This window comes from Rhinoraja longicauda, chromosome 1, assembly GCF_053455715.1.
Source record: "Rhinoraja longicauda isolate Sanriku21f chromosome 1, sRhiLon1.1, whole genome shotgun sequence".
Classification (NCBI taxonomy): Eukaryota; Metazoa; Chordata; class Chondrichthyes; order Rajiformes; family Arhynchobatidae; genus Rhinoraja; species Rhinoraja longicauda.
In genome coordinates this window covers 45,520,535-45,545,043 of record NC_135953.1, presented here as the reverse complement: position 1 = coordinate 45,545,043, position 24,509 = coordinate 45,520,535, and the positions used below count along the sequence as shown (strand labels likewise).

Here is a 24,509-nt window from a genome sequence, read left to right as displayed (position 1 = left end):
GAACTATTAGGATCTTATCTGTTTCAGTCAAGTCCCCTCGCACTCTTCTTACGGTGATGGAAATATGTCACCTCCTTCAGGCAGATCCCTGAACACAGACAAGTGTGTGGACATCTCTGCTATCAAGGTGAAGGTGAAGGTCACTCTGAACCTCAACCTCGGGAACATCACAGAAAGTGACAGATGACAGATGGTATAATTTCTATTTGGAGCTTGCTGCTTCATTCATTCATGGGTGCTCTCTGCTCAAGGAAACCATCTCTAATCATCTCTTTCTCCTTGACCAGCGATTAACAGGAGTCATGGGCCTCATAAATTTAATAGGATTCCTAAAAAAATGACTGTCCTCCTGCAACTCTTTGGTTACGAACTTGGGAGATTTTACTGGGGTTCAGAGCATCCCATTGCCCGAATGTACAGAATTGTTGTGCCAAGCAATTTCTCAGAACAGGGAGCTGGGCATCATTGGAAGGTTGGCCAAAATGACCTCAGGCTAGTGAAAGATCCAATTCCACAAGACAGGCGTACAGTCTGAGCTCACTGGTTAGTGATATTATAGTGAGAATAAGTGATAATAGCCACAATGCAGGTCCATTAACTTTGGTTTGGTTTGGTTTATTATGATCAAGAGCATTGAGATAGAGTGCAAAATGATGTTTGTGTGCTATCCAGTCAAATCATACTGTACATGAGTACAACCAAGCCATACACAAGTACAACAGGTAGTGAAAGAGAAAAAAAAATTGGGCCAAAAAGGCGTGTTTCCATGCTGTAGGACTATGACAATCTGCAAAATGCAAAGCAGTAACAACTATTCACAATTCAAAATCTCCATTGTCTTAGATAAGGAGAGCAATTAGAAGGATGAGGGGGGATCTTATTGAAACATATAAGATAATTAGGGGATTGGACACATTAGAGGCAGGAAACATGTTCCCAATGTTGGGGGAGTCCAGCACAAGGGGCCACAGTTTAAGAATAAGGGGTAGGCCATTTAGAACGGAGATGAGGAAGAACTTTTTCAGTCAGAGAGTGGTGAAGGTGTGGAATTCTCTGCCTCAGAAGGCAGTGGAGGCCAGTTCGTTGGATGCTTTTAAGAGAGAGCTGGATAGAGCTCTTAAGGATAGCGGAGTGAGGGGGTATGGGGAGAAGGCAGGAACGGGGTACTGATTGAGAGTGATCAGCCATGATCGCATTGAATGGCGGTGCTGGCTCGAAGGGCTGAATGGCCTATTCCTGCACCTATTGTCTATTGTCTATTGCAATTGTGAGGGACTTTCAATTCCTTATAATTTTTCTTCCAGTCATACACTATGAATGAATGAATGAATGAATGAATGAATGAATGAATGAATAAGTATATTGGCCAAGTATGTGCATATACAAGGAATGTGCCTTGGTGCTCCGCTCACAAATGACAACACAAACATACAGTTAACAATTAAGAATAAAGCACAACCACATCAAAACAATAATGATACAACATTACGGCTTAAACATGTGGGTGAAAATAAACCAGAGCAAAAAAGAGACCACAGACTTTGGTTATTGAGTAGAACTGTCACTCGTGGAAAAAAGCTGTTTTTATGTCTGGCTATGGCTACTTTGACAGTCCGGAGTCACCTTCCAGAGGGAAGTGCTTCGAAGAGTTTGTGGCCAGGGTGAGAGGGGTCAGAGATGATCTTGCCCACTCGCTTCCTGGCCCTTGCAATGTACAGTTCATCAATGGGGGGAAGGTTGCAGCCATGTGGGTTGGGCCAGTCTTTGCAAACTCCAGCCAGTCTCTGAGTAGATGTGAATTGCTGCTTGGGGAGGAGTGGGTGGGGACAGATAAGTCTTTGCAAACTGGAGTCAGTCTTTGAATATGTGTGAAGTGGTGATTGGGGTTGGGGGGAGGAAATGCATTGTCACTTCTTTGTTGTTTGGAATGTGCCAGGGAAGTATCTTAGAATCAGAGTCATACAACATGGAAACAGACCCTGTGGCCCAAAACTTGCCCACACGAACCAACATGTCCCAGCTACACTCGTCCCACCTGCCTGAATTTGACCCATATCCTTCTAAACCTATCCTATCCATGAGCCTGTCTAAATGTTGCTTAAATGTTGCTAAATGGTCTACTAATCTTCACTAAATAGACTCCAGTATTTCAAAGTGATGGGTTTGATTGGGAAATAAACGCCAGCCTAGCCAGCAACACTTGCATCTTAAGTCATCCTGCAGATCTAAAATGTTTTTCAGTGGTGAACCAGTCTCCTCTTAGCTATCCAAATTGTAACGTGCTTGTTTCTTTGAACTAACAGTGAAAGGTAGTGTTAACAAAGGTTACAGTTCAGCCTATAAAATTATATTGTCACAACTCAGCTTCAATATGATGATTTTTCTCACTTCCAAATAAGCCAGTATAGTTTGTCTGTTTATGAATCATAGCTGGCTGGATGCCATCAGAAATCTGTGTCATTACTTTAAAAGAATCAGTAAATCAATAACTTAAACAGAAAACCATTCAAGATTAGGTTTCCCTTTTAAAATATCAGGTTGTACCACAAATATGATCATGATACCAGGCATCTGTTGATTGCTTGTGACTATTTTTGCTGATGACTTCATTGACTTGGAGAAATGACTGCACAAAAAAAACCCCAAAGCATTCTGTAAAGCTAATGACTACATTCAAAAAGTATCATCAGATAGGCGGAAAGAAACAAAGCAAATTGATGATCATTTTTAAAATAAACTGGTTGATTATGTACCAAAGCTTTGTATAATGATGAGTGTTGTCTAGCAATAAGTTTGACATGAAAATACTGCTCTTGCTTTGTGAAACGAGATTTTTGCTCAACGGACATATTAAATATTCTTGGAAATTTACTTACAAATCCAAAGGATATTTTCTGCCCTAGTTCTCAGATTCAATTTGGGTATGGATGAATTGATAATATACAGATGGAGTTGGCCTGCATCAGTTCATGTGTACAAGCTATCATTCTTATCTGCTCAATGTGCCAATTGACTTTTGATTATACACTTGCATTATTAAGCAATTCCACCACCCTGATGTGAATCTTCCATGTGAATACAACAAGCTACAAACCGCTCTGGTTGAGGCCAGTCATTTAATCTAATCAGCACACGCACAGACAGTCAGTTCAGACAAGTGTAGCATCACTCTAAAGTGTCACACATCAATCTTGCCCTTAGCACTAGGAGTTTCAGAGAACAGAGTACCTGGATAATCCTCGGAGACGTGAACAGAATAAGACACCCTGTTGAGGAGAAGAACAGCAATAATTAGAACCGGTTTTTGAAAATGAACACATCAATCATCCAGTCACATTATTTGTTGTTAATGATCCTCATCAAATTCCGTTATCACAAACCAAAATCGCAGCATTTTGTCATCATTCATAAAAATGCATAGCCTAGAAATTAGCAAATTATTTACATGTTGTTTGTACATCAGTGCTATTTTTGCACCTTTGATCATGGTAGCAATCACCCGGTGGGTTGATTAGGGTTTTAGCCCAGGCATTATAATTCACCACATCATGGTTCATGTCTGCCTAGTGTCAGTAGGACAACTAATTATTTCTTAGGCAGCCAATGTACACTCTCCTCACAGCTGGTTGAGGTTTGGGGGAATGCTGGATATTCATTATTCATTCACAAAGAGAAACAGGAGTATGTTACAAGAATGAGACAGAAACTAAAGATTATGCAGTATCATTTTGAAACTCCCTTCATCGACTGCAGCCTTTTTATAATAACCACTCGCTGGCCTGATGATTAGCCTAAACCTCACAGTGGATTGGGGTCACGAAGCAGGAGAAGGGAATGGCCTTCAAGTGAGTGGAGGGAGCAACAGTTCCATGTGCCCTCTCCCCCACGTTTTATAAGCCTTGTCCCAACATACACGGTTACATTGTCACAACAGCTACATGCTCTGAATAGAGACGTTGATGGAAACTGTCGAGGTCCCATTTCAGCACATGAACAGGTGTGCTTCATGCCACTGTGCTACTTTTCAAGCAAACTCTTTCATGAGTGGAAGAGAATGGATGTTAGTATTAATCATAGCATCCAAAAAGGGCAAGCTCCAATTTTTAGGCATATGCAAATTATAATATGGATAGTGACTTTTCAGTCCAGTCAGTACATTTTATCTTGCACATGAACACATAATTTCATTTGTAATTGCTTGTTTTGATCCATCCCTTCAAACCATCTTTAATTTACCTCTCCTTTCTAATCTTGAACTTTTTTTGACTATATTCTTTTTTGAAGGATAACTTTAATCCCTATATATGGTCGAGAAGACAAAATACATTTTATTCTGTGAGGCATTTTGTTAAGAATGGTAAATTCCTAAATATTAAGCTTATTTCTTTCAATTATAGATTATACTGACAAATATATTCCATGAATACAATTAATCTTATTTTTCTTTTGAAATGAATGCATTACTAAATGAGCATTAATGGAAAGAACCAGCTCACAACAGGAATGGGAGGAGGCTACCTGACCCTTCAAACCTATCCCATCATTCAATATGATTATGGTTGATTTGCCCCCAGGCCTTAAGTCTCCTTTTGCAATTTCATGTTGCCATCACTTCCATGATCTTTCAAAAATTGATATGCCTCCTCTTGAAATACCTCTTGTGATAATAAACCCTCTAAAACCCTCTGGTATTGAAAATCTCAGAGATTCACCACCTTCTGGGGTAAGAAACTCCTAAGCACCTGAGTTTTAAATGACCATCTCTTTACTTTTTAACTACGTCTCCTCCCTCAAGACTCTCCCACCACTGGGAACATCCCAACATCCAAATCTTAAAATCACAAATTGGTGGAACAGCACCTTGTTTTTGCTTGGGTATCTTTCGCTTCCAACCCAGTGGTATGAACTTTGATTTCACTCATTTTAAGTAACTTCTACTAACCCTCCTCTCCCTCCATTCCTCCACTCTAGTCATTTAACCAGTTCCACAGTTCACAACAACGTATCCCGCTTGAGATCACACCATCCATACCATGATCACCCCATGTATACACTGGAATTTAGAAGGATGAGGGGGGATCTTATTGAAACATATAAGATAATTAGGGGATTGGACACATTAGAGGCAGGAAACATGTTCCCAATGTTGGGGGAGTCCAGAACAAGGGGCCACAGTTTAAGAATAAGGGGTAGGCCATTTAGAACGGAGATGAGGAAGAACTTTTTCAGTCAGAGAGTGGTGAAGGTGTGGAATTCTCTGCCTCAGAAGGCAGTGGAGGCCAGTTCGTTGGATGCTTTCAAGAGAGAGCTGGATAGAGCTCTTAAGGATAGCGGAGTGAGGGGGTATGGGGAGAAAGCAGGAACGGGGTACTGATTGAGAGTGATCAGCCATGATTGCATTGAATGGCGGTGCTGGCTCGAAGGGCTGAATGGCCTACTCCTGCACCTATTGTCTATTTTCTATTGTCTATTGTCCCTTGCCAACAAATGGCCTATCAGGGAACCACCCTGCCTGAGGTCATCTGTTGCTGGCCCTGATTTGTCCTGGTCTCCCCCCCCCCCCCCCCCTTTACTTTCAGTCTGCAGAAGGGTCCTAACCCAAAATGTCACCTATCCTTTATCCCCAGAGATGCTGTCTGACCTGTTGAGTTATTCCACCATTATGTCTATCTTTGGTATAAACCAGCATCTGCAGTTCTTCGTTTCAACTTTGACATTGTCATTCCAACTTAGAATCTCAAATGTTTTATTAAAATCACCCCTCATTCCTCTAAACGCAAGAAAATATGGATTGATCATTTGTAGCCATTCATGGTAGGTCAAACTACTCATCCCAGGCATGAGATGAGGAAAAACTTTCTCAGTCAGAGAGTTGTGAATCTGTGGAATTCTCTGCCTCAGAAGGCAGTGGAGGCCAATTCTCTGAATGCATTCAAGTGAGAGCTAGATAGAGCTCTTAAGGATAGCGGAGTCAGGGGGTATGGGGAGAAGGTAGGAATGGGGTACTGATTAAGAATGATTAGCCATGATCACATTGAATGGCGGTGCTGGCTCGAAGGGCCGAATGGCCTCCTCCTGCACCTATTGTCTATTGTCTATTCTCTCAGTGTCTCTCTTCTGGATTACCTTCAATACTAATGTATCCTTTCTCAAACAAGGGGAGCAAAATTACAGACGGCATTCTAGGTGCAACCTCACCAAAATCCTGTACAATTTTTATACTTGAACTCTAGCAATAAAGGCAAATTAGCCTTTTGTTTTAATAACTAATTACTGCACCTGCATGCTAACATTTTGTGGTCCATGCACAAGAGCATCTCTTTGCATTTTAGTCATATGCGACTCTCCATTTAGATAATAATCTGCCTTGTGATTCAATTTTCCAAAGAGCTTGGTACCACAATTTCCCCAGATAAAAACTCAATTAATAAATTTTCACCCGTTCACTCAGATTATTCATTTCTTTTGCACTGACTAAATGTCCTCATTCTGTGTTACCGGCAAACATGGATACTTGCTATTAATTCCAAAATTCCACCTCCAGGGATCTGATATTCCCTTAGCTATCCCCTTCTTTTTTTTGTATAGATAGGAAGTTCTTGCTGTTAGTTTTAATATTACCTGCCAATGTTCCCTTCTGATTAATTTTCGCCCATCAGTATTAATCGCTCACTACTTGTTTATGAAAAGGTTTTAACTTTGGTCTACCAGTAATTGTTGCCACTATGACTGCTCTAGATTTTTTGATCTAATGGTTTGCTTGACCTTTGTTGTTTCATCTTTCTCATTGAATCCTTGTAATTAGGATAAATTTCTGGTCAGCTCAATGAAATAGCTGTTTAAATATCTCCCACTACTGACCTTTCCTTTAGCCTATTTTCCCATTTCACTTGAGAGAACTCTTTCTTGATACTTTTGTATTTGCCTTTGTTTTGTTTTGAACTTGTTTTGACACTTGTTTTGAATCCAAGGTGTTTATCCTCAAACCATATCAGGAATTCTACCCGGCTCGATCACGATTCTCAATAGGATTCTTGACCGCAAAATCTCTTATTCGTCTTACTTCATTATACTTGATGAAATCTTATGCAGATTGGTTCTGGGATATGTTACATTAAGAAACAGCCCTAATGCAATCCACAAATTCCTCTACTGAGGTACCCTTGTTAGTTTGATTAGTCCAATCAATATGCAGATTTAAAAGCCCTTGATAATTGCAGTTACCTTCTGCCAAGCTCTTGATATTTCCACTTTGGGCCCCATTGACAATTCCCACCTATACCTCCTTTCCCCTGCTGTTCATTATTTCTACCCAAAATGATTCCATATCAGAATCTATTGCATCTATATCACCACTGACTACTGTACTGTACTGATACCGACCCGACCCTCCACCACCCCCCTCCCGCCACCCCCGATTAGAAATACTACCTTGTCTCTGTTCTCTAATTGTACCATTAGTATAATAACGAATGTTAAAAGAGAAAGATTTTTTAAAAATCTGTGAAATTGGGCATTTAGAATCAAACACATTACAGCAAAGACGGGTTTACCTGCTATTATAAAACAAGGAACGTTTTAATTAGAACAGTAATATTCTTATAAATGTATGAGCATAGAGCACTTTCTATATTTGTTATTGATCAGCCAACAGTCCTGATTGGATCGCAGGCAACAAAAAAGCTTCTCATTCTACCGTGGGACACGTGACAATAATAAACTGAACTAAACATATTTAGAAACCTACTAGACCAAGTGGACCCGTTGGGCCCAAACCTTGCTTGCATTGGTGCAGCACCCTCTCCTCCCTCCATCCCCTCGCCCCCCCTCCCCTTCCCTCCTACCTCCCCTCCCCCCCACTCCATCCCCCTCAACCCCCATTATCCTCCCTCCCTAAGAGATAGATTTAAACTTTAAAATGTGAATAACTAAAAATATAACACCGATTTCAATGAAACTTCTTCCATTAGCACCAGAGACGACGGTGAGTAAGGTGGGCCTAAAATTGCCGCGCTATCGTGTACCGTTTTGGCTGTAGTTCAGGAACAAACAAACAAACAAATGAGAGTTTTAGTATATAGATAATTGTAAAAAGCAAACTTAATAGCAAATGGAATCTAATCAGAGACTGGCAAGTTCCAAAGCTTGTTATTCCAACCAAAAACTCATCGTAGTGATATTGTAATTTAACTATGCTAAAACCATTAGAAAGCACTAGTGAGTTTCTACTACCAACTCAATTAAAAAAAACTAGTCTGTTTATTGGGTTTATTGAGTGTCAAAATGATCAGGATCCCCAGTAACAGCTCTCCCACACCAGGTTTCACCAGGATCATTTGGACTACTGCATATTTTCTCTGGTTTATGTTTTGATTTGCCTCATCTCATAAAATTGACTCCACAACATGTCTACAATACTCTGGAGGAAGGTCCACCAGAAAGAGATCTTGTCCATCTCCCAGGCTGCACCATTATCACAAATTGATCAATTAGCACGCAATCAATTCATACCTGGGGAGACCTCAGATATGACAGCAACTATGAAAGAATGGAGCCACATTAATGCTCTATGAAATCTGCAACAGAAGAAACCAAGTCTCTGGAGGACTAATATATTTGTATATATTTTTTTTGTTTTCATCCTCTCAATAGACAATAGACAATAGGTGCAGGAGTGGGCCATTCGGTCCTTCGAGCCAGCACCACCATTCAATGTGATCATGGCTGATCATTCACAATCAGTACCCCGTTTCTGCCCTCTCTCTCGACAGCTCCCCAATCAGTTGACTCCTCATCTTGATAAATCCATCTCCTGCATCTCATTCGGAGGTCGAATGCAGCCCTTCTGGTGCTTGTCTCGAGTTTCAGGAACATGAATGGTTTGAATGTCTGCATTTAGTTTTGTTGTCATAGATGAAGGATGAGGAGATCAAAGAGCTGCTCACTCATTCTCATCGCAGTCCCTCAGAACTATGTCAAAGATGAAACACAACTTCATCAAAACTCCCAGAAAGTGATAGGAATCATCAATTTGGTTTTCCGTGGAGATTCCTGTATATATATTTTCAGCTATCTCCAGCCAGAATATCACACAGGGGCACAAAGCACTTTATCTTGCCAATTCACCAACTCATCGAGCTAGCAAGTGAAGCACAACACATTCTGAGAAACTGATTAATATCTCATCGCCCAAACAAGCATAGCAATTCCTCAGGAATTTCTTGGATAAAGCAGTGAGTGTTCATTTCAATATTAGAAAAATATTTTTGTTCCAAAAATTCTTCCCAATCACGTAAAGAATTTACAGAGGAGTGAATATTCCACTATTTCTAGTTTTCTCTTTGATCCTTCTTGGCTAAATGAGTGTAGATTTAGTTCATAACTCATGAAGTAATAAGCCAGGATGAAAGGTTTAAAATAGATTGATCTCCAAAGAGTCAGAGTTGTACATTGCAGAAACGGGTCCTTCGGCTCACCACATCTATTGCATAGAGTCATACAACATGGAAAGAGGCCTTTCAGCCTATCGAGTTCACGCTGACTGACCATTGATCAACTTTAGATTAATTTTAGTTTAGTTTAAACATACAGTGCGGAAACAGGCCCTTTGCCACGCCGACCAACGATCCCCGCTCAATAACACTATCTACACACACTAGGGACAATTTACAATTATACCAAGCCAATTAACCTACAAACCTGTACATCTTTGGAGTGTAGGAAGAAACCGGAGAAAACCCACCCAGGTCACAGGGAGAACGTACAAACCCCATACAGATAAGCACCCGCAGTCAGGATCAAACTTGGGTCTCTGGTGCGGTGAGACAGCAAATGTACTACTGCGCCATCTTGCTGCTCGTTAACCTGTTCACACTAGTTTTACATTATTCCACTTTCTCATCCACTCCCTACACAATTTACAGCGGCCAATTAACCCACTTGCACGCACGTCTTTGGGATGTAGGAGGGAACTGCAGCACCCAGAGGGAACCCATGCAGTCACAGATAGAACATGCAAATTGAACAGGCAGCATCAGAGGTCAGGGTTGAATCTATTAGCTGCACCACTATGGCATCTCTATGCCAGCATTAGGACTACATCCTTCTATAGCCTTGCTTATTCAAGTGCCTGTTTAAATGCACTTAAACATAATAATTGCATCCAATTCTACATCCCCCTCTGCATTCAGATATCAACCACTGTGTAAAAAATACCTTCAGCGCAAATAGCAGCCTGTGTCTGTGTAAATAAACCTTTAACACAAAATTAACAAAACCAGTCAACATTTGTGTTAAGTTTATCCATTCTTAGCCTCTGCTACTCTTTCCTGCAAAACAACTATAACAGCCAAGGTAAAGAATAATGTTTGTGATGACGATGATGAGAAGCATCTGTTGGACATAAATTTCTCCTTTCTCATCTGTGACAATATTAGATTGTGGATGGTGATCAGGAGTTGCTGAGCCGGAAGAAATGGGGGAGATATTAAACAATTTCTTTTCTTCGGTATTTACCGAGGAGAAGGATATTGAATTATGTGAGGTAAGCGAAACAAGTAGAGTAGTGATGGAAATTAGGAGGATTAAAGAAGAGGAGGTACGGACACTTTTGAAGAATATAAAAGTGGATAAGTCTCCAGGTCCTGATAGGATATTCCCTAGGACATTGAGGGAAGTTAGTGCAGAAATAGCAGGGGCTATGACGGAAATATTTCAAACGTCATTAGAAACAGGGATGGTGCCGGAAGATTGGCGCATTGCGCATGTTGTGCCTTTGTTTAAAAAAGGTTCTAAAAGTAAACCTAGCAATTATAGACCTATTAGTTTGACGTCTGTGGTGGGAAAAATTAATGGAAAAGATACTTAGGGACAATATATATAATTATTTGGATAATCAAGGCCTGATTAGAAACAGTCAACATGGATTTGTGCCTGGAAGGTCATGTTTGACTAATCTTCTTGAATTTTTTGAAGAGGTTACCAGGGAAATTGATAAGGGCAAGGCTGTGGATGTTGTCTATATGGACTTCAGTAAGGCATTTGACAAGGTTCCACATGGAAGGTTGATTAAGAAGGTTAAATCGTTGGGTATTAATAGTGAGGTTGCAAGATGGATTCAACAATGGCTGAATGGGAGATACCAGAGGGTAATGGTTGACAATTGTATGTCAGGTTGGAGGCCAGTGTCTAGTGGAGTGCCCCAAGGATCTGTGTTGGGTCCACTGTTGTTTGTCATTTACATTAATGATCTGGATGATGGTGTGGCAAATTGGATTAGTAAATATGCAGATGATACTAAGATAGGTGGAGTAGTTGATAGTGAGGTAGATTTTCAAAGTCTACAGAGAGACTTGGGCCTTTTGGAAGGGTGGGCTGAAAGATGGCAGATGGAGTTTAATGCTGATAAGTGTGAGGTGCTGCATTTTGGTAGGACAAATCAAAATAGGACGTACAGGGTAAATGGTAGGGAATTGAGGAATGCAGTGGAACAGAGAGATCTGGGAATAACTGTGCATTGTTCCCTGAAGGTGGAATCTCATGTGGATAGGGTGGTGAAGAAGGCGTTTGGTATGCTTGCCTTTATAAATCAGAGCATCGAGTATAGAAGTTGGGATGTAATGTTGAAATTGTACAGGGCATTGGTGAGGCCGAATCTGGAGTATGGTGTGCAGTTCTGGTCGCCAAATTATAGGAAGGATGTCGACAAACTGGAGAGGGTACAGAGGAGATTTACTAGAATGTTGCCTGGGTTTCAGCACTTAGGCTACAGAGAGAGGTTGAATAGGTTGGGTCTTTATTCTTTGGAGCGTAGAAGGTTGAGGGGGGACTTGATAGAGGTTTTTTAAATTTTGAGAGGGACGGACAGAGTTGACGTGGGTAGGCTTTTCCCTTTGAGAGTGGGGAAGATTCCAACAAGGGGACATAGCTTCAGAATTGAGGGACAAAGGTTTAGGGGTAACATGAGGGGGAACTTCTTTACTCAGAGGGTTGTGGCTGTATGGAATGGGCTTCCGGTGGAAGTGGTGGAGACTGGCTCGATTTTATTATTTAAGAGTAAATTGGATAGGTATATGGATAGGAGGGGATTGGAGGGTTATGGTCTGAGTGCAGGTAGATGAGACTAGGTCAGGGAGAATGGTCGGCGTGGACTGGTAGGGCCGGACAGGCCTGTTTCCATGCTGTAGTTGTTATATGTTATATGTTATATTATGCTGAGAAAAATGCAACACAAATGTTCACGGAGAAAGATCTTTTCCTTGTTTTTTTTTCTATTGCTACTTGCAGATTTTACTTCCTTATTCCCATCCCAGTCAATTGAGATATTTCACATCACTTACAGCAAAGAAATAATCAATTTGTTCCAGCTGAGGTAAAAAATTGGGGGAGGGTTGAGGGAAGAGCTAGCAAGGGATAGGTGGATACAAACAAGAAGGGGTTGCTTGGCAGCTAACAGCCATATGGGGATAGAGGCTGAGGAGGTGATAAGGCAATAGGAAAGGAAGGTGAAGTGTAAAACTGACGAAGGTGGTCCATGCTTGTACCATCAAGTTCCTCAAGCTGATCTTTTTTTGCTGAATTGATCCAGACTGATCAAAAACAGTTCCACACGAGCGATACTCCCTGACTCTTCATTTAATGTAAACAGCATTTTTTCTCATTAGCTTTTCCTTCACCAACTGGTCCAGTGTCCCTTCATATGTGTTATGTTATTGGCTTTAACTATCACTTTATAGCTATGTATTTCACGTACTTCATACACTTTAGATAAAAATAATTTTCTCGAATTCCCTCCAGGATTTAACATAATAACCATGATATTATTGGTCTCTCATTTTGGCCTTCCTTTGCAATGAAAACAACTTAACTGTGTCTAATTTTATCTTTTTTTTTAAACACAATCCTCATCAACAACATATAATGTCTATATATCACCGTTAGTGGGATGAAACCGCTACCAGGCTACTCACTCAACATTCTATTCTCCAGAGGAAAGCTTCTGAAAGGTCCAATCTTAGTTTCGATTTCTTGACACTATCATCAGTTCTTCATTCTTTCTTAAAATATATACTCATCAGGAATCAGATTTGTTATCCAGATTTAAGGTAACTTAGATTCTATATAACCTTTGCACGCCTTCATTTTCAGAAGCACTGTCAAAAAATCCCAGCTGTGTTTGCATTTGTAAAGCTTTATTAAACAGTTTCACTGATTTGTACAAACTGTATTTTTTTTAAACTTTCACGAGGTAAATATTGTTGACATGCCAGGTATTTACTTTCCATTCCTAGTTCCCCGTTAAAAAGTGATTAAGAAGGTAATTAATTATCAACCATATTGTTCAGGACCAAGACACTGGTGAATTTGTACAAGATGTAAGTGGGGCTGCATTTGGAATATTGTGTTCCATTTTGGTCACCCTGTTATAAGGAAGGATGTGGTTAAACTTGAAAGATTGCAGCGAAGATTTACACGTATGTTGCCAAGACTTGAGGGCCTGAGCTAAAGGGAGAGGTTGGGCAGGCTAGGATTTTATTCCTTGTAGGGCGGAGGATGAGGGGTGATCTAAGAGATGTAGATCTTCTAGAGCAGATCTTGACAAGAGTAGATAGGGTGAATACTCAGAGAATTCTACCCAGAGTAGGGTAATCAAGAATCAGAGGACAGAGGTTTAAGGTGAGAGAGGAAATATTTAATAGGAAACTGAGTGCAACATTTTCACATAGAGGGTGGTGAGTATATGGAACAAGCTGCCAGGAGATGTAGCTGAGGCAGGTACTATAACATAAAAGACATTTGGACAGGTACATGGATAGTAAACGTTTAAAGGGATATGGATCAAGTGTGGGCTGGTGGGACCCCATGTAGATGGGGTATCTTGGTCAGCATGGGCAAGTTGGACCAAAGGACCTGTTAATGCCCTGTATGACTATGACCAAAATTGGAATTGGCAACATTAGTCAAGGATGGTTTATGCCAAAACATTCTTCTAGAACAGGACAACAGTTAAATAGGTGGGTTTTTTCAACAATCTTGCCGTTTCATATCATTATTTTCATATCTTTATACACATATATCTTTGTTCCTTATCCAGCAAGTGGATTTCCTAACAAAGTATACCATCTCAGTTAGTCCTTATGACATTAATTTGGTAATTGCATATCCATCCTGTCAGATGATTTTAGGCTTCCAATAACTTATTGTATTTTCCTATTAATGCTTTAGGTTTTAGATCTAGGGCTCAGTTTTATTATTGTCATGAGTCCCGAGGTACAGTGGAAAGCTTTATTTTGCATGCTATCCAATCAATTCAGATAATACTATACATAAATACAATCAAGTCAAACTCTCATACAATAGGTTGAACAAAGGTGAAGGTGCAGAGTGCAGAATATATTTCTCAGTATTATAGTGCACGTGTTCCACAGACGAAGTCCAATGTCGGCCAGGTGAATCAGACTGTAGCCTATCTATTGGAAGGACTATTCAGATGTCAGATTACAGAAGGGAGAAAACTTCTCCTGAATCTGGTAGTACATGCTTTCAAGCTTCTATATCTGCCTGACGGGAGTGGGGCAAAGGAGGAATGATTGGAGTGCTCTGACAATAATGATCTCATTTATGTTTATGCTGCCCAGATGTAAATAGGAAATGAGACATGACATCTGATGGTTAATAGGCATTGAGGTAATGGGAATAGTGAGTAACAATTAGACCATGAAACATCTACTGATAGAAGCGATGTGGATTCAACGCAATGCACTGATCTGGAAAGAAGGCCCATCTCCAGGTCTGAAGAAGAATCTTGACCAAAGCGTGCCTATCCATGTGCCCCAGAGATGTTGCCTGACCCACTGAGTTATTCCAACACTGTTCCACACAAAATTGCAGCATCTGCAGTTCCTTGAGTCTCCACCCCCAAGGACTTTGTAGTGCTGCTGGTTGTAATTCCAGAGTGTAAAGGTTTCACTCATTTTGACAATGGAAAAAATCATTCCCTTCACTGAAGATATCAATGGATTGGGTGAGTGAATTAATCTGTTGAGTGGCTTCCCTGCTCTGATTAAAAATCGAATTACTGAATTCCACTTAGATTTTGGACACTGAAGGATGAGGCATGGAACCCTGAGAAGTGATTGCCCATCATTATAGATGGGCTATCATATCAATTTATTGACAGAAAGCTCACAGCCCCAGAAGAAATGTGTTTGGATACAAATTGCACGGTGCTGTTATCTCTTACAAAAGCTGTACAAGCGAGTACCCAGCCTTCCCTCTCTGAGGCAAGCTCAAGCAGCACTCTGGGCTAACAAGGAATGGTTCCACAGAAGAACCTCACAGCAGCTCACCATCACAAACAAGAAGTGCCAGGATCCCAATGGCACACCATGATTAGACAACAATGTCAAGTGGACGAGTGCTCAGAGTCCACTTGGGAAAAGGATGAGCACAGAAGAAAGAAAACCATGGTTTACTAATATCTTTCAACAAAGGAAATCTGCCACTCTTACCTGGCCTAGCCAAAACTTAATTGACTTGAAATGTTCTCTGGTATAGTATGCAGCATACTCTGTTCAAGGGACAACCAGGAATATAGAGTAAATGCTAACCTCATCATGTGAATTAATAAATGGAAAATAACATATTTGGGAGGCAGAGTAAGTGGAATCACAAAAGGCCATAAGATCATAAGGTCATAAGTGATGGGAGTAGAATTAGGCCATTTGGCTCATCAAGTCTACTCCGTCATTCAATCGTGGCTGATCTATCTCTCCCTCCTAACCCCAATTTTCTGCCTTTTCCCCATAACCTCAGACACCTGTACTAATCAAGAATCTATCTATCTCTGCCTTAAAAATATCCACTGAAAAAGAGAAAGTAATTGAAAATTAAGGAATATTTATTGACCTTGGATCTTCAGAATGCAGTGTGATTTATGTCCTTTAAATACCTTTCAAAAATTGTACCTATGTATTTTTGTTAGGGACATGGCATGGCCTCCAAGTTAGTGAAAGTGAAACGTTCTGTGTAGCATGTTCCAGCTCTGAATTTAAGCTTTTATTAGGGGTTTCAGCTGATTACCATACTAAAAATATAATAAAGATTGATCTTTATCTAAACCGATACCTGAAGTAAATGACAAACTAATTCAATTCCTTCCACCTTGTATGCATCACTGCTCAAGTTCTCAGTAGTTAAAGTTGAAGCTGATATATAATTCAACACCTGTTTCCAGGCTTGAAATTTTGAACTATTTTAAATGCAAGTTTTGAATAATAATACACATAACACAGTCATGCAAAGAGGTATGAGGAAATAATCCCTTTATACAGTATGGCAATCTCATTGTGCCAATTTCAAGATGGAACTGAGTACATAGATGAAATACTGAGGAAATACTGAGGAAACAGGGAGTAACTCAGAAGAAAGGACATTTTGTTTGCAGCAAATAGCTAATCTGAACATAAACAATATAAATGAAGACAACTGAAGATTAAAAGCATAATTATTGATATTAATTTCTCTTCTAAAGTAACCCAAAAGGTTCAATTTTGTTCATAGACACATAGAAAACAGGTGCAGGAGGAGGCCATTTGGCCCTTCGAGCCAGCACCGCCATTCATTGTGATCATGGCTGATCATCCACAAACAGTAACCTGTGCTTGCCTTCTCCCCATATCCCTTGATTCCACTAGTCCCTAGAGCTCTATCTAACTCTTTTTTAAATTCATCCAGTGAATTGGCCTCCACTGCCTTCTGTGGCAGAGAATTCCACAAATTCACAACTCTCTGGGTGAAAAAGTTTCTTCTCACCTCAGTTTTAAATGGCCTCCCATTTATTCTTAGACTGTGTCCCCTGGTTCTGGACTCCCCCAACATTGCATTTTAAACATGAGATTATTATGAATGGCAATTTATGAAAATGCCAATTAGTGAACTGTCTAATTCATTGTTCTGTTTCAGTTCACAAAAAGAGTAAATTGTTGAAAAGCAATGTGGAACAATTGTGAAGATGCACATCAGAGCTGCTGCACTTGATAAAAAGCAGTGTTTCTGTGTGGCATTGAGGGTTAAAGATTAAGTTACATAGAGGCTACTTATACAAATGTAAATTTGTCAATGTTCCATCCGTGAATGTGTAAATAATTCAGTTTCTTCAACATGTAAATTTCACCCTGGAGACCCATTTATCTCCATCGGTTTTCTGAAGTTATTCCATAAATGACATATGGAAATTTTCAATGAAAATACTGTGGGACAAGTGAGCAAATTTTGACTTGTTATAACTTTCTAATCTTGTGGCACAAATGGATTTTTTTTTCTAATTCTTACCTATTGTTTATTCCTCCCGACAAAAAAAAAAATGGGTGGGAAGAATAACTAATGAAATTCCAATACTAATAGAGGAGGGATTATTCTTATGGTACCAGACAGTCTTTGAACTTGCTTTGCTAATTTCTGCTGACTTTTTGTGAACACTTAGCAATCGTTCAATTGTTCAGCTAATTTCATTTCTCTGTGGTTTTTATAACATGCCAATAATTCCACGAAAATTTGGTTGAGGGTTTGAGCCCAAGGAAGATAGCAATAGCAGAACAAAAGGCACACATTTAGCTGAAGAATTCACTAACCATAGAACTGAATGCCAGATGCATTCCAATTACACTAATTCAGAAGGACTGCACATAAGAAAACATTTCAGTGTAATTTAGAACGGTCACGGTGGCGCAGTGGTAGAGTTGCTGCCTTTGATCCCGACTACGGGTGCTGTCTGTACGGAGTTTGTACGTTCTCCCTGTGACCTGCGTGGGTTTTCTCTGAGATCTTCGGTTTCCTCCCACGCTCCAAAGATGTACAGGTTTGTAGGTTAATTGACTTGGTAAATGTAAAATTTGTCCCTAGTAGGTGTAGGATAGTGTTAATGTGTGGTGATCGCTGGTCGGCGTGGACCCGGTGGGCTGAAGGGCCTGTTTCCACACTGTATCTCTAAACTAAGAATGAGTATACATTGATTGGTTGAAACTTCAGTTGATCATTTTGCAAAAATAGAAACAGGAATTGATTAACGAAGAAGGGTGTGAAGAAGGGTCCCAACCCAAAACGCCACCTATCCATGTTCTGCAGAGATGCTACCTGACTCACTGAGTTACTCCAGCATTTTGTCTCTTTTATTGCTTGGCAATTCCTGAATCAAAAGAGAGTGAGCCAAAGTGTAATGTCAATTGCTGCAAAGACATACCAAATTAATCTGCACCAAAAAAGTCTAAGCCACCAATGAAAATAGCCATCTGTGCACTCAGAATATTTTACCAACGAGATTTTATTTTTGCAGATGAGATTATGCATGAGAATTGCAAGCTATTCATCCATTGCACATCAAACTGGAATGTGTACATCTTCATTCACAAACTAATTTATTCATGAATGTCAGTGCTAATGGCAATATAGTTGTACAGAGAGGCTGCTGTGTTGTGGATGAACATGAGTGAGTAGTGGATTGAACATGAGCAAGTAGCAAAATAGACTTTGCTTGGACTTGTTACATGACATTGCTGGTATAAATGTGTTGAACTGCCTTCAGATGAATACTTGAGACGTTGTGATAATTCCATATTTGACAAAGTTTAAGAATAAATGCAGGAGATGATAAAATCAGTTTTTCTTAGAAGAACGGGAAAGAAAGTGGGAAATACAATTCAATGCAGTGAAATATGATTAAAACAATATAGGGAAGTGAAAAAAATACTAGAAGTTATACGAGAAGATTTGAGCACTGCATGTTTCAAAGGTATCAAGTCTAGAGATCACAGAGCCTTAATAGTTCAAAATCGTGTTAAAAGAACAATAAAAATAATAAATGGAATTCTGGGTACAGTATTTGTTTTGGGGGTAGTGAATATAGAAGCAACACAGGGACTTTAAACTGAATATGACATACAGTGCTCTCCATAATGTTTGGGACAAAGACCCATCATTTAATTATTTGCCTCTCTACTCCACAAATTGAGATTTGTAACAGAAAAAATTGCATGTGGTTAAAGTGCACATTGTCAGATTTTAACAAAGGCCATTTTTATACATTTTGGTTTCACCATGTAGAAATTACAGCAGTGTTTATACATAGTCCCCCTATTGCAGGGCACCATAATGTGTGGGACACAGCAATGTCATGTAAATGAATGTAGTCATGTTTAGTATTTTGTTGGACCAGGAGCCGTTGGAGAGGTGGGAGCGACTGGGACAGCGTCCGTGCGGTGAGTTTAAAATCGAGCGCGAGGCTTTGTTCCACAGAGGCCCAGGAGCCGTTGGTGAGGTGGGAGCGACTGGTACAGCGTCCGTGTGGTGAGTTTAAAATCGAGCGCGAGGCTTTGTTCCACAGAGGCCCAGGAGCCGTTGGTGAGGTGGGAGCGACCACTCTCTGCAACGTTCCATTAGCGCGTCACACTTGAAAAAGTAACTTGAAAAAGGGAGCAGCTGATGGTGAGTAAGCGGGAGGGAGCAGCTGATTGGTGAGTAACCCCAGGTTTGTATTTCTGCTTTCTGAAAGCACTTTGAGTTACGGGTTCTGGGGGTTTTTTTTTTTTTTTTTAAAGTTAAAGGTACCGCTTAAAAGGATCACGATTTTTAAATAGTGAGTGTGCTGATTTAATTTGATTTAATTTAAGGGATTTGAGTTAATATAAAGGGTAAGCCATGTCAGCTGAGATCGGCCCCGTGGTTTGCTCATCCTGTAGCATGTGGGAAATCAGGGATACTGACAGTGTCCCTGATGACTACGTGTGCAGGAAGTGTGTCCAGCTGCAGCTCATGGTAGACCGCATTGAACAGTTGGAGCTGCGGTTGGATTCATTCTGGAGCATCCGCGATGCTGAGAAAGTCGTGAATAGCACGTTTAATGAGTTGGCCACACCACAGGTAAAGGTTAAGCAGACAAAAAGGGAAAGGGTGGCCACTAGCCAGCGTAGCATAAAGAAGGTAGTGTAGGAGTCCCCTGCGGTCACCTCCCTCCTAAACAGATATACCATTTTGGATACTGTTGGGGGAGATGCCTCATCAGGGGAAGGCAGCAGCAGCCAAGTTCATGGCACCGTGGGTGGCTCTGCGGCAAAAGAGGGGAGGAAAATGAGTGGAAGGGCTATAGTGATAGGGGATTCGATTGTAAGGGGAATAGATAGGCGTTTCTGCGGTCGCAAACGAGATTCCAGGATGGTATGTTGCCTCCCTGGTGCAAGGGTCAGGGATGTCTCAGAGCGGCTGCAGAACATTCTGGAGGGGGAGGGTGAACAGCCAGTTGTCGTGGTGCACATTGGCACCAATGATATAGGTACAAAACGGGATGAGGTCCTACAAGGTGAATTTAGGGAGCTAGGAGATAAACTTAAAAGTAGGACCTCAAAGGTAATAATCTCTGGATTACTACCAGTGCCACGTGCTAGTCAGAGTAGAAATAGGAGGATATTACAGATGAATACGTGGCTTGAAAAATGGTGCAAGGGGGAGGGATTCAAATTTATAGGACATTGGAACCAGTTCTGGGGGAGTTGGGACCAGTACAAACAGGACGGTCTGCACCTGGGCTGGAATGGAACCAATGTCCTTGGGGGAGTGTTTGTCGGGGAGGATTTAAATTAATATGGCAGGGGGATGGGAACAAGAGCAGAGAGACAGAGGGGTATAAAGTGAGGGTAGAAACAATAGGTAGCAAGGTGAAAAGTAAAAGTGGCAGGCAGACAAATCCAGGGCAAAAATCAAAAAGGACCACTTTGCAACATAATTATATAAGGGGCAAGAGCGTTATAAAAACAAGCCTGAAGGCTTTGTGTCTCAATGCAAGGAGTATTCGGAATAAGGTGGATGAATTAAATGTGGAGATTGTTGTTAATGATTATGATGTAGTTGGGATTACGGAGACATGGCTCCAGGGTGACCAGGGCTGGGAGCTCAACATCCAGGGATATTCTATATTCAGGCGGGATAGACAGAAAGGAAAAGGAGGTGGGGTAGCGTTGCTGGTTAGACAGGAGATTAACGCAATGGAAAGGAAGGACACTAGCTCGGAGGATGTGGAATCGATATGGGTAGTGCTGCGAAACACTAAGGGGCAGAAAACGCTAGTGGGAGTTGTGTACAGGCCACCTAACAGCAGTAGTGAGGTTGGGGGTGGCATCAAGCAGGAAATTAGAAATGTATGCACCAAAGGTGCAGCAGTTATAATGGGTGACTTCAATCTACATATAGATTGGGTGAACCAAACTGGCAGGGGTGCTGAGGAAGAGGATTTCTTGGAATGTTTGCGAGATGGTTTTCTAAACCAACATGTCGAGGAACCAACGAGAGAGCAGGCCATTCTAGACTGGGTATTGAGTAATGAGGAAGGGTTAGTTAGCAGTCTTGTTGTGCGAGGCCCCTTGGGCAAGAGTGATCATAATATGGTGGAGTTCTTCATTAGGATGGAGAGTGACAAAGTCAATACAGAAACAAGTGTTCTGAACTTAAAGAAAGGTAACTTTGAGGGTATGAGGCGTGAATTGTCCAAGATAGACTGGCAATTGATGCTGAAAGGGTTGACGGTGGACATGCAATGGAAGGCATTTAAAGGTCGCATGGATGAACTACAACAAGTGTTCATCCCAGTTTGGCAAAAGAACAAACCAGGAAAGGTAGTGCATCCGTGGCTAACAAGGGAAATCAAGGATAGTATTAAAACAAAAGATGAAGCATACAGATTAGCCAGAAAAAGTAGCATACCAGAGGACTGGGAGAAATTCAGAGTCCAGCAGAGGAGGACAAATGGCTTAATTAGGAAAGGGAAAATAGATTATGAGGGGAAAACTGGCAAGGAACATAAAAACTGACTGCAAAAGCTTTTATAGATATGTGAAGAGAAAAAGATTAGTTAAGACAAATGTAGGTCCCTTGCAGTCGGAAACAGGTGAATTGATCATAGGGAACAAGGAGATGGCAGACCAATTGAACAAATACTTTGGTTCTGTCTTCACTAAGGAAGACATAAACCGTCTGCCGGAAATAGCGGGGGACCGGGGGTCAAATGACATGGAGGAACTGAGGGAAATCCAGGTTAGTCGGGAAGTGGTGTTAGGTAAATGAAATGGATTAAAGGCAGATAAATCCCCAGGGCCAGATAGGCTGCATCCCAGAGTGCTTAAGGAAGTAGCCTCAGAAATAATGGATGCATTAGTGATAATTTTTCAAAACTCTTTAGATTCTGGAGTAGTTCCTGAGGATTGGAGGGTAGCTAATGTAACCCCACTTTTTAAAAAGGGAGGGAGAGAGAAAACGGGGAATTATAGACCAGTTAGCCTAACATCGGTAGTGGGGAAAATGCTAGAGTCAGTTATTAAAGATGTGATAGCATCACATTTGGAAAGTGGTGAAATCATCGGACAAAGTCAGCATGGATTTACAAAAGGCAAATCATGTCTGACGAATCTTATAGAATTTTTCGAGGATGTAACTAGTAGAGTGGATAAGGGAGAACCAGTCGATGTGTTATATCTGGACTTTCAGAAGGCCTTCGACAAGGTCCCACATAGGAGATTGCTGTACAAACTTAAAGCACACGGTATTGAGGGTTCAGTGTTGAGGTGGATAGAAAATTGGTTGGCGGACAGGAAGCAAAGAGTAGAAATAAACGGGTCCTTTTCGGAATGGCAGGCAGTGACTAGTGGGGTACTGCAAGGCTCAGTGCTGGGACCCCAGTTATTTACAGTGTATATTAATGATTTGGACGAAGGAATTGAATGCAACATCTCTAAGTTTGCGGATGACACGAAGCTGGGTGGCAGTGTTAGCTGCGAGGAGGATGCTAGGAGGCTGCAGAGTGACTTGGATAGTTAGGCGAGTGGGCAAATGCATGGCAGATGCAATATAATGTGGATAAATGTGAGGTTATCCACTTTGGCGGCAAGAACAGGAAAGCAGAGTATTACCTGAATGGTGAACGATTAGGAGAAGGGGAGATGCAACGTGACCTGGGTGTCATGGTGCACCAGTCATTGAAAGCAAGCGTGCAGGTGCAGCAGGCAGTGAAGAAAGCGAATGGTATGTTGGCATTCATAGCAAGAGGATTTGAGATTAGGAGCAGGGAGGTTCTACTGCAGTTGTACAGGGCCTTGGTGAGACCGCACCTGGAGTATTGTGTGCAGTTTTGGTCTCCTAATCTGAGGAAAGACGTTTTTGCCTTAGAGGGAGTACAGAGAAGGTTCACTAGATTGATCCCTGGGATGGCGGGACTTTCATATGAAGAAAGACTGGATAGACTAGGCTTTTACTCACTGGAATTTAGAAGACTGAGAGGGGATCTTATAGAAACATGTAAAATTCTTAAGGGGTTGGAGAGGCTAGATGCGGGAAGATTGTTCCCGATGTTGGGGGAGTCCAGAACCAGGGGTCACAGCTTAAGGATAAGAGGGAAGTCTTTTAGGACCGAGATGAGAAAACATTTCTTCACACAGAGAGTGGTGAGTCTGTGGAATTCTCTGCCACTGAAGGTAGTTGAGGCCAGTTCATTGGCTATATTTAAGAGGGAGTTAGATGTGGCCCTTTTTGCTAAAGGGATCAGGGGGTATGGAGAGAAGGCAGGTACAGGTTACTGAGCTGGATGATCAGTCATGATCATATTGAATGGCGGTGCAGGCTCGAAGGGCCGAATGGCCTACTCCTGCACCTATTTTCTATGTTTCTATATTTCTATGTTGCATATCCTTTGCATGCAATGACTGCTTGAAGTCTGTGATTCATGGACATCACCAGTTGCTGGGTTTCTTCTCTGGTGATGCTCTGCCAGGCCTCTGTTACAGCCATCCTTAGCTTATGCTTGTTTTGGGGGCTCGTCCCCTTCAGTTTTATCTTCAGCATATAAAGGCATGCTCAATTGGGTTCAGGTCAGGTGATTGATTTGGCCACTCAAGAATTTACCATTTTTTAGCTTTGAAAAACTCCTTTGTTGCTTTAGCAGTATGTTTAGGATTATTGTCTTGCTTTAGAATGAACCGCCGGCCAATGAGTTTTGAGGCATTTGTTTGAACTTGAGCAGATAGGATGTGTCTATACACTTTAGAATTCATTATGCTACTACCATCAGCAGTTGGTGTAAGAAAATAACTGCAGGTGCTGGTACAAATCGAAGGTATTTATTTCACAAAATGCTGGAGAAACTCAGCTGGTCAGGCAGCATCTCAGGAGAGATCATCAGCAGTTGTATTGTCAATGAAGTATCGTCAATGAAGTATCGTCAATGAAGATAAGTGAGCTAGTACCTTCAGCAGCCATACATGCCCAGGCCATAACATTCCCTCCACTGTGTTTCACAGATGAGGTAGTATGCATTGGATCTTGGGCAGTTCCTTCTCTCTTCCATACGTTGCTCTTGCCATCACTCTGATATAAGTTAATCTTCGTCTCATCTGTCCACAAGACTTTTTGCAGAACTGTGGTTGCTCTTTTAAGTACTTCTAGGCAAACTGTAACCTGGCCATCCTATTTTTGCA

At 41.1% G+C, this 24,509-nt stretch overlaps 1 protein-coding gene across 1 annotated transcript in view; it reads right to left on the bottom strand.

The window, feature by feature from the left end:
• parp8 (poly (ADP-ribose) polymerase family, member 8) overlaps window positions 1–24,509 on the bottom strand; it is a 377,738-nt gene that overhangs the window by 220,249 nt on the left and 132,980 nt on the right. Inside the window, exon 3 of the mRNA XM_078396674.1 lies at window positions 3,229–3,266. Coding sequence (XP_078252800.1) covers window positions 3,229–3,266 — 38 coding nt within the window. The remainder of the gene's footprint in view (window positions 1–3,228; window positions 3,267–24,509) is intronic.